The sequence below is a fragment of the Corvus moneduloides genome, chromosome 4 (assembly GCF_009650955.1).
Source record: "Corvus moneduloides isolate bCorMon1 chromosome 4, bCorMon1.pri, whole genome shotgun sequence".
Classification (NCBI taxonomy): domain Eukaryota; kingdom Metazoa; phylum Chordata; class Aves; order Passeriformes; family Corvidae; genus Corvus; species Corvus moneduloides.
In genome coordinates, this window is record NC_045479.1 from 26,044,733 (window position 1) to 26,055,123 (window position 10,391).

The 10,391-nt window shown below is 39.2% G+C and overlaps 1 protein-coding gene across 2 annotated transcripts in view; it reads right to left on the reverse strand.

Moving 5' to 3' along the window:
• Window positions 1-10,391, reverse strand: part of ATF7IP (activating transcription factor 7 interacting protein) — an 88,587-nt gene that overhangs the window by 5,794 nt on the left and 72,402 nt on the right. The window contains exons 11-14 of one of the 2 annotated variants that reach the window (XM_032107048.1): window positions 10,228-10,306; window positions 4,440-4,619; window positions 3,367-3,552; window positions 963-1,072 (exon numbers count right to left, since the gene is read on the reverse strand). In XM_032107048.1, coding sequence (XP_031962939.1) covers window positions 963-1,072; window positions 3,367-3,552; window positions 4,440-4,619; window positions 10,228-10,306 — 555 coding nt within the window. The remainder of the gene's footprint in view (window positions 1-962; window positions 1,073-3,366; window positions 3,553-4,439; window positions 4,620-10,227; window positions 10,307-10,391) is intronic. The other variant, XM_032107049.1, reaches the window with a different exon arrangement.

The window sequence follows — 10,391 nt, forward strand, 5'->3', positions numbered from 1 at the left end:
GTAGGTATTCAGCCACAGAAGGAAGAAAGAATGTGGCACCATTACCCTATCACCTTAAATTGATCACAAAAGCTCAGCCTCACCTTCCAGAAAATTTTGAAATAAGGACACAAATGTGTTTTTTCAGTGATATTTCTTTTTTATACTGCAAAAACAGTCCTACGTCTCTCATATTAGTTAAGATGAATTCAGGAATGTCGTTACCATGCTTCAAGCCTGGGGTCTTTCAGGTTGGAATCTGGGGTAGTTTTTGGCATCTTAAGTGTTCTGTGTAATATTTGCTTCATTTATTCTCATTATTTATCACCGGGGAGTGCATTAAGTTGACAGTGTCTAGACTGAAAGGATGGTAAGCCACCTTCTTGGCAATATATTTACCATTTCAGGGTACCATAAGTAATGTAACTGCCCAACAGTGAGTGTACAGGCAATGTATTTGCAATTAAATTAAATGAGTCAGAGAAAATTCTCAAATTCTTATCAAAGGGGGTTTTAGGTGATGCAGGAGTAATCACCCTCAACATTGACTAAAAACTCTGAAATTTGGGAGTTGGCAACCTTGGGGATTTTGTCTGTACCTTGTTCTCCAACCTCAGTTTTGCAAACCGCTGTACTGAAAAACTGGTCATCCAATTCATAGCCAAAGCATGACTAAATGTTTTACTGCCAGTTCTTCTGTACCCTTGACTCCATGAGTCACCTGCAGACAACTCAAGCACTATTTCTCAGTATGTTCTCCTGGTAATTTGGAGAAGGCCAGGGTGAGCTAACAGATTGCACAGCTTGTACTATTCTGGGCAGGAGTTGCTGTAGCTGGCTAGGTGGTGCCCTGCATGAGAACTGGCTGAGAAGTGTCAACAAGGCATTTCACTGTTCTGCAGCTCACACTAAGAGCAGCCTGAGAGTCCCAGTGCAGAGACAAGGCTGTACATCGCCTCAGGTGATTTGAACACCCCACTCACAGTGTGCGCTTGCGGCGGTCGATGGTGCACCGTGAGCTGAGGAGCTCCAGAGCCCAGAGCCAGCCCGTTGTTCACCACGTAGGTTGTCTGAGGCATTCGCACTGTCATACCTGCAAGGAGAACAACAAACACTGTGAGTATTCAGTACTTACAGGCAGCTAAACAGAACATTGGAAGACCAGCCCCTTGGTTCAGCAGCTGAATGAAGCCAAATTTCAGACAGACTCCTCCGGCTGCCAGCGGACTGATGAAGCACTGCACAACAACAAAATCACCTCCCAGCCCCTGAAGCTGTAAAAGTGAGAGAGAGTGAGCGCTTGTGTTTGCAGAAGGGACATAATGTTTGAGGAGATTGACAGCTGGATTGACAATCTCACAGAATCAGATCTGAAACTAGTCAGAATTTACCTGTGAGAATATTATAGTGAGGAGAAGTGTGGGAGATACAGGGAGCTTAAGTATGAAAAGAAAAATTACATCATTTTGGGATTCAGAAAGGAAAAGAGAAATGCTGCTGCAGCACAATGTTATCCACTCAGAAGGCTGTGCTGTGGATGGCACTGAAAGCAAAAAAAGCTAAGTCACTGTCCAAGAAGCTTGTCCTCCCTCACAGAACATCTCTCGTCAGATTCCATGATGGACACTACTCACAGGCATCACCATTTCAGTTGTTCCCAGCAAACTGACCTGCCTGGCACGAATAAATGAGACAGTTTTATAGCCCTGTAACTAACATCCAAAACTCTTGCAAGTTACCAGGTTTTCATTTTATATCACAGCTAATTCTCTTAAGTAACATTTTATCTACTCACTGTTGGACATGTATGTTCTGTGAACTCAAAGCTTTTGCTCATTGTTATGGGTTGCCCAGGGTGTCCTTCCATTTCTGTCTAGAAATACAAGATTTGGGGCAATCTCTACCACACCCTAGTTCCACACTTGTGTGTGACTGAAGCATTCTAATACTCCGGAAGACAAGCTCACAGAGCAACGCATTATCGGGAAACCACAGCTATTACATGGCAATTTCTTCTCTCTATAAACACTCATCAAGCTACAGTCCGTAGGGGATGAGTGTCAGAAGTCTGTGTGATCTGCAAGTCCAAGGCAGGGAGCTCAGAGTGCTAAATCTTAATGTTTTTATTATAAAGTGCTAAACACCAGGTAGGTGCCTTACATCTTCTTCCTACTGGAATCTAAGAAGCTGATGAAGCTGTGCAAACTCCTGTGGGATAAACAGTCACCTGAGCTGGCTACTTCTCACCTATGAGAATCCAGTAAGATATGCTCGTTTAGTATGACTGTAGTTCTGTCTCAGGAAATTACAACCATCTGAACATGGTCAGAAATGCCTTAATAAGATATAAGATACAAACATAGCATCATTTCTGGATAGGTATACTACTCACTTGAGGCAGAAGTACAAAACTGCAATTTCCAAAACACTTTGGATGGGTTCTCACAGCCAATCTTTCAAAGACAAAGTGCAGCAATCTTACACCAGAAGCATCTGCTACTGGCACTAAAGGCTGTTGCAATGATAATATAAACCAATACACATCAGTAGCAGCATCACTACCAGGACATCACTGAAGTAGGCTCATACTCAGTGCCCTAAAATAGGGAAATTTACGTTGAACACAAAGGTCTTAAAATAACCATAGTGTAGAAATTGTGGGGAGCAAAAGTAGGGCAGTTAAAAGCCACCACTTTGTAACAAAATATCATTTAAGTTCTTTATTTTTGGCATCTATTACTCATTTCAGAAAATGAGTTTACTGCTAGAAGAAGGTATCAGTTATGCATTTGCAAGTAAAGGGGAATTTGCCAACATCTCTCCTCAAGGAAACTCAAGCATGTATTAATTTCTGATATATCCAGTGAGAAATTTAATCTCTTCAGGCCTTGAGACAGGAAGGAAATTTGCTGAGCACAGGACATCAGAGATTGTTAAGGAATTACATTAGGATGCCTGATAGAAATGTAACTTGTAGACAGGAAATCAAACAAGATTTTCTACATAAGTATATTTTAAATTTCCACCATAATAAAAAAATGTTCTTTATCTTTCTCAGAACAGTGGCACATGTCTCATTACCTTCCACTACCTTGTAAAGTATGGGACATGTCAATCACAGATGCTTAACTGGCAGAGCTAGTGCCTGGGATGACTTAAATCCAATTTTTCCTCATTCACATAGCTGCAGGTAGAATTTCTTAGTAGCCTAAGAATTTTCTCAAGTCTGTAAGCTGGGGAAAAAAAGCCCTAACCTCTCTAACTAGGACCAGTATTGTAAAAAGACCAAACAACAAACCCAAATCAAAAAACTAAATGCCACATCCATCAGGTGGATCATACCAGCTGTGTCACAGTAAGAAGCACATGGAAGGAATCATCCCCTACCTCCAGTCTGTGGCGTGACTGGCCTTAAGCCTGGGCTGGTCATGACTGCTCCTCTTACAGGATTCTGAGCTGGTGGTGCAGGAATAGTGGTATAGACCACCTGATGCTTAGAAGGGGTTCTTGGGATAGGAAGCTTGGGAACAGCTGGAGCCATGGGCTGATGAGTTACATTCACTGTTGTCGAAGCTGAAAAAGACAGAGCACACCATAAACCTGAATTCCATGTCGAAGCCATATGCCTGTTCCAGAGTACACATCTCCTCTGGAAAACTGACTCATCTGAGCCATGTAAAATAAAAACTGTCTCTGTCTGCTTTGGGTAATGCAAGAAAAGTGAAAACAGCCTAAACAGTATTTTCACCTGAAATAATAAAGTCTATATATATACAGCTTCCTAACTGGAAAGATAAAGATAGTATCTCCCCACTCCCTGCAAAGGTCCTGCATATAAGCACAGTGGGAGAATATAAAATCCACCAAAGAGTCTGCAGAACACAGCAGTCATAAGGTAATTCCAGTGCCAACTAATCTTCAACAATCATATACAGAAAAAGAATAAAAGAAAGAAAAAAAGAAGATCTATGTTTCTTTAGAAAGGGGAAAACATAATCACACTACAAAGTAATATTTAAGTAGGGATAGAACTTCAATGTCAGCCTTGCCATTCCCTCTGCCAGAAGAATTAACTGCCAGGTGCATAGGAACAGATGTAGGAGTGATGCTGATAATGTTTTTTCCACCATTACTTAAAGAAGGTACAGGTTTATTCTCCCTCAGTTTTACCAACAACAGTATATTTAATAATTTCCATGACCATCCTTAGCATGATTTCTTCCTCTCCATGGAATGAAATTGATCCTGAATTCTTTCCAAATCAATAGTACTATCTTTCCCCTTTATCAGTTAAAAAGAAAAAAATGTTATGGGAAACTGACTAGAATGAAAGATTATGAAGTGACTCCAACATTCTGAATATTCACTTAAAAAGATTAGCACAATGTAGAACACACAGCAGTCTAATTCAAGAAGAAAAGCAGCCACTGCACTCACACAGTGATGTCAAATGAAATTACCTGTGGGTAATACGTGTATGGTGGTCTGTGAAGGGCCACTTGTTGGCACACCTGGCTGCTGTACAGGGCTCGGCTGCAAAGGTGGCAATGGCTGCAGGGGTCGAGTCAAGGGCTGGGTGGGTATGCTCAGTCCTGTCACAGGTACCTGGCTCTGGTTCTGCTTCTGCTTCTTGCCATCTGCTTTAAAATAAATGGAACTTATAGACAATAGCAAACAGAAATTTTCATTTCTGAATCACTGTTTGAAACATCACAGAGTTTTAAAACCCTTTTGTCCCTCTCCCATTTACAGACTGGTGAGGATATTCAAAGCATGACATTTCTCTAACCTTTTTGTTTATGCAAACATATCTGAAGAAAACTCATTCAATTCTCCTCGTCTTCACCACTGCACTCTCTCCCCTGCCCAGACACACTCCACAATGTTTTATTCTATCATCATGAAGTCTGCATATTTCAGTGCAATTTGGAAACCTGAATTCAATGGAACACTATGCCAAAGTCTTTAAAGTTTCTATTAAAAAAAAAAAATCCTAAAACCTTTAAAAGGCCTAAACACTGCAGTACTCAAATTTAGTTCCCTAAAGAAGTCTTGCCTACTTTTGATGTTTCCCTTTGTTCAATCTGTCAGTCCTGTTGCTGCTATTTTGAATTTTCATGATATTTACTTAAAAAAGGTGAAATCACTTTATTATTTATAGAAAACTTTAAAAAGAAAATCTGTTTTATCACACTGACACCCTCCTCGTCATGACTTACTGACTTGTGATACTGACAAATACTGCCTGTGTCTGTAGTTTACCACAGCAATACTTCTTCCTGCTTTAGTTTGTTTGTGACTACATAAAATATTCATTAGAGTGCAAGTCTGTATCTAATTAAGACTTGGCCCAAGTTGAATAAAGAAGAATTGAGAAGCTTTCATCTGGATAGTTCAGCTACATTAAATTAGTAATGGGCAGAGGAGGCACCACTGAAGAGCTAAAACACACAAGATAGAAGAGTAGATTTTAAGGGCAGTCACTCAGAAGGATTCTTCCCTAATAAAACTGTACATGCATCAGCCACTAATTTATTAAAAGAGCATAGGATATAAAGAAGAAAATATATAAATACTCATTTTACTCTTGAGAAAATATAACAATATAGTGAGGATCACATAAAAAATGTTCAATTAAGTATACCAACTAGATTTCAAAGCATTAAGAACAGGGCTAATGCCACCATAGCTCAAAATATTAGCAGTTTGAGATTATTTTGATAGTCTCACTGAGCTGTGTTTAACACTAACTACTACAGCTTGAAGTAGCAGTACCCTTCACAAACTGCTGCATGATTCTATGAGACATAATTACAGAATCACAGAATCATCAAGGTTGGAAGAGACCTTCAAGATAATCTAGTCCAACCATCAACCCAGCACCAGCATAACCATGCCCAGACCATATCCCCAAAATTCAAGACCTCAAAAATAAAACACAGTATGAATTGCAGCCCATATTGTCTTTCTGTAGACTCAACAGCCAAGCTACTTCACTGAAGCCATTTGATGAAAATATAATGTTCTTTCCTTCATTTGAAATCTCTAAAAGGAGCTGTGAAGGGATGCTCATTTTGAAAACAAAAGGTGAGATGCTTCCTGCGCTTCTATCAGCTAACAGGCCCTGTGATTGGTTCAAGCTTCTTTTGTTTTCCCCAAGTATGAGAACTTTCCCAGTGTTCAGTAAACTACTTGACTCCGAAGGGATTCCTACAGAGATGCATACATCTGTTTACTTCAAATATTTACAGACTGATGCACAGCTCAACTACCACTGAATAATTCCAGTGATGTGAGTACACTCTTAGTCATGACTTGGAAGATGCACTTACAATCCAACAAGCAAAAACCTTTAAAGAATACTGCTGTAAATGTGCTTCAAGGAAAGAGGACAATCTCGACAAATGTGAGGGCTTTTCCAGTTTTGCTTTTGTTTTGAATTTCACACAGAGCAATTTCATTTACCCTTGACAAATCAAGAAGAGCCCTGCTGACATTCCAGTGACTGGAAACTAGGTCAGCATTCCACCAGCCACTGGAAATGATGACAGATAACCAACTAGACTTCATTAAATAAATGGACACAAATGGCAAAGGCTATTTAAGTAAAAAAACCAGCAAGGAAGACTGGGTACATAGTAAGCACAGGGCTAAGGTTAGAAGTAATCATGCAACAGTTGCAATATTAAATGAACACAGCATCATATTCACAACAAATGTGGACCTAGAGGAGACAGAAAAATATGATTTATGGAAATGAGCATAAAATGGAAATTTTTACTACTGGAGGTGTAAGCAGAACTCCTAATCTAAAACAAAAATGGAAAAGAAGAGGGGCTAATTTCACGCCAGAAACAGCCTATAACACTGCAGTTATAGCACAAAGGAGTTCTGAACAGTGTACTAGTTCATAACTGGTATAGCTGGATTACAGAACAGCAAACATGCCACAGGCATGTTCAAGAATAAGAAAAAAATTATCCAGTGAACTACAGATTTGTTAACCAGATAAAACACCTTATAAAATAGAAAACTGATTATGTATTTCATAATTTTTCCTACAAAATAATTAAAAAGCAGAACACAGCTGTTGTTAAGAGTACATTTATGTATGTATCTTAGACTACAGACCCACTTTAGACTGAATCTATTAATTGTTTTAATATTCATACAAAATAACTTAATGCAGTGTGCGACACAAGTATTTTATAAAAAAGACAGCAAGGTCCAAAGTGCAAGTATTGCAAGATATTTGCAGACAGAAAGTATCTAGATTACTCTTAACATGGTTTCTCAAAAATTACACAATTTTCATTAATTCTTGCACACATCAGAAGATGTTATTATATATTAGTAGATATTAGGATTTAAATAAGCAGAATTAGGTTTACTTTTTATGTGGGTGACGATGCTTTAAAGAAAATGATCAGGATCTAAGTGTTCCCAAGAACACTATGTAAGTGTTGCTCTTCTATTTGAATTAGTGTTGAACTAATATTCTTGCAGGAAACACCGTAATGCTGAAGGTATTTTCTATCCTGAGGTTGTGTAAATCTAGAATAAAATAAAACTTGCTCCACATTTGCTGTAAACAGAGTGCAGTGGAAAAAATATTTGGCCACAGGTATATAGATGCTTATGATTATGCAAAAGCTGTTACAAGTGTACTCTTCCTCTGTTTAACCTTGAAGTTCTTATCAGAACGTATTCCTGAGAAACTTGCTCAAAAATCCTAATGCTGTGTTCTCACTGCATGGTGAAATTCAAGCTTTTATAAGGGTTTTGGTTCCTATGTTTCTACAGCTTATGTAAAAAAACCACTGACTTCTCACACAAATTCTAAAGATGAACTCATCTGCATTGGCTTCAGGCTATCAGCTTCTGCTTTGCAGTGAAGAGACACACAGGAGCTAACCTAGTATGGAAGTACCCCACTAACCTTCCTCCTAATGGAAAGACAATTTTCTAACACCTGACAACTAAGGGGAAAGAATCTCACAATATCCCACTAGAGAAATTTTTAAGACACTGGCTCAAGCCCCAACAAAGAAATTGGGGAAGAATTAAGCTGTAATGAGGCTACAACTCTGTAGCACTTCTACCTAGAGAAGCAGTCTTACAGTTGTATGTGCAACTGTGGTGTTTATCTTCTATGGCAATTGTGAGGTGAACATCTACTTAATGCAATTAGGAAGGAAAAAAACTGTGGAAAATGTTACTTTGAGAAACTTTTAAATAGAAAATGATTAGCTGAAGTACATCACAATACTGTGACATGCTACTTTAAAACATACCACAAATCCATTTTGATCTATCTGCTGGGTGTCTTTTACAGAGTATTAAACAGGACTGGGGAGCTTAACCTTACCTGACAGCCTTACACAGTCCCAAAGCAACCACCTCTTTTATCTTTTTGAGAACTAACCCTCAGAAGAGATGACAGTGATAAAGACTTGATTGTGTCAGCTATTCTGCCACTCAGCTCATCAGTTCAAAATCCTGGCTGAAAAGGACCTCTACTGGCTGTGTAGTCCGATTTCTTGTTGAAGTTGGACTGTCAATAACAACTTATTCAAATGATTTGTGGTTTTGCCCTGCTGAATCTCAGAAACATTCAAGAGGGGAGTTTCTACCATCCCTCTGTGCAGCACTATGGTGACTTCTTTCCTCCTGAAGCTGAACTTGAACTTCCTGAACTTGTAGTTCATGGCCACTGCCCCTTAATGTATCATCTGGCACTGCAGAGAAGAGCTGTGCTCTGTCATTTTTGTAAGTACCCTCCAAGTAGCTGTAAGGCTGCTTAGTACCTCATCTCTTGCTTTGCTCTTAGCCAAACATGCCCTGGTCTGTTATCTCTTCTCACAGGTTGTGCACTCCAGGCCCTCACCATCCTGACACCATGAGTGAGGCCCTCTCCAGTGCTACCACAATTCTTCTGAGTTTGAAGAAGATGGAGCCAAAACTAGACACCGTATTTCAGCTGCGGTTCCACCAGTGCCAGCCTGGGGGAATACTTAAATTGAAATGAGAACACACTGTTGGCTCATACTCAATTCACTGTGCACCACGTATCCTCTACTGATAAGAGAACCAGACAGCTATCTGAATTGCATCATGCTTTCCTAATACTTGTATACCTCACACTCCCCTTTTGGTGATAACATCACATGGAACTATTCAAGGCCAGGCTGGATGGGGCTTTGAGCAACATGGTCTAGTGGGAGGTGTCCCTGCCCACGGCAGGGGGGGGTTGGAAGGAGATCATCTTAAAGATCCTTTCCAACCCAAACCATTCTATAACTCTACAATTTCTTCCTCACTGGAAGAAATGCTACCACATGCCAATATGATTTTCTACATTTGTGTAATACAAATACAAAGCAAGTCAAGCTATTAAGAATGTTTGTGTAGAACTTGAATGCACTAGCTAGAGAAATAACTATCACGGTTGTCCAGAGGAATCAAACTTCTTGGTGGGTGGATTTTAGAATGCAGCACAGGGACATGCATTTAGAGACCAGACAGACAGAAAAGTTAATCTCCAGTAGTAGAAATATGTTTCTTTCCAACGAAAATGGCAGCACAATACATGGTCTTAAGTAGAGACTCATTACTTCTCTGAAGTACTTCATTCTTCATTAATCCAATGCTAACTATAATTAGATTGGCCTACATTTACACAAGACTTATATAAAAAGAAATGTGTTTTTTTACAAGATGAAGTGCATCCAAACTGCCAAAGTATACAAGAGCACGACTATATTTACTCTGCTCTTGGCATACAGTCCTAAAGCAAACAACAGTTTGCATTTGGTCTGTAAACTCTTGCACACAAAGTGTTAGTTAAACAAAAGATTAGAAGCTGTAATACTCTAATGCCTAAGTATCAGCTGTAGAATTAAAAGGGCTTTAATTATAATCAGTAAACAGAAAAAATAAATACATCTAGAAGAGCTTTCTAAAATATCAAGAACTCAAACATCTCAAACTACTCCCCAAGTCTGAGGTATTTTAACATAGATACCGATAATACTTAAAGGAACAGTAAAAATCTTAAAAGACTGTAAGCAAAAGTCCTTTTATTTAACATCTAAGAGAATTTTTAAACAAGAGTCCTATTTAACTGAAACACCAAGGAAAAAAATACACTAAGCAGAAAGAGAAGTTTATTCCTTTCTGTCATTCACGGGATGAAATAACACTTGCAGCTCAATTATCCCTGCAGCTAGCAAAGTATTTTTCACGTACCTTGAGAAGCGCTGTCATCCTCTTCATCCAGTGTAAGGTCAATGACACCTCCTGATTCACTTCCTGTGAACTTCCCGCTCTGAAAGACAAAACTCCTTCGTTTTGCAAAAGCAAATCCAGGGAGCACAGGTGGAAAAGGGACACATATTAAACATTCAGGAGAG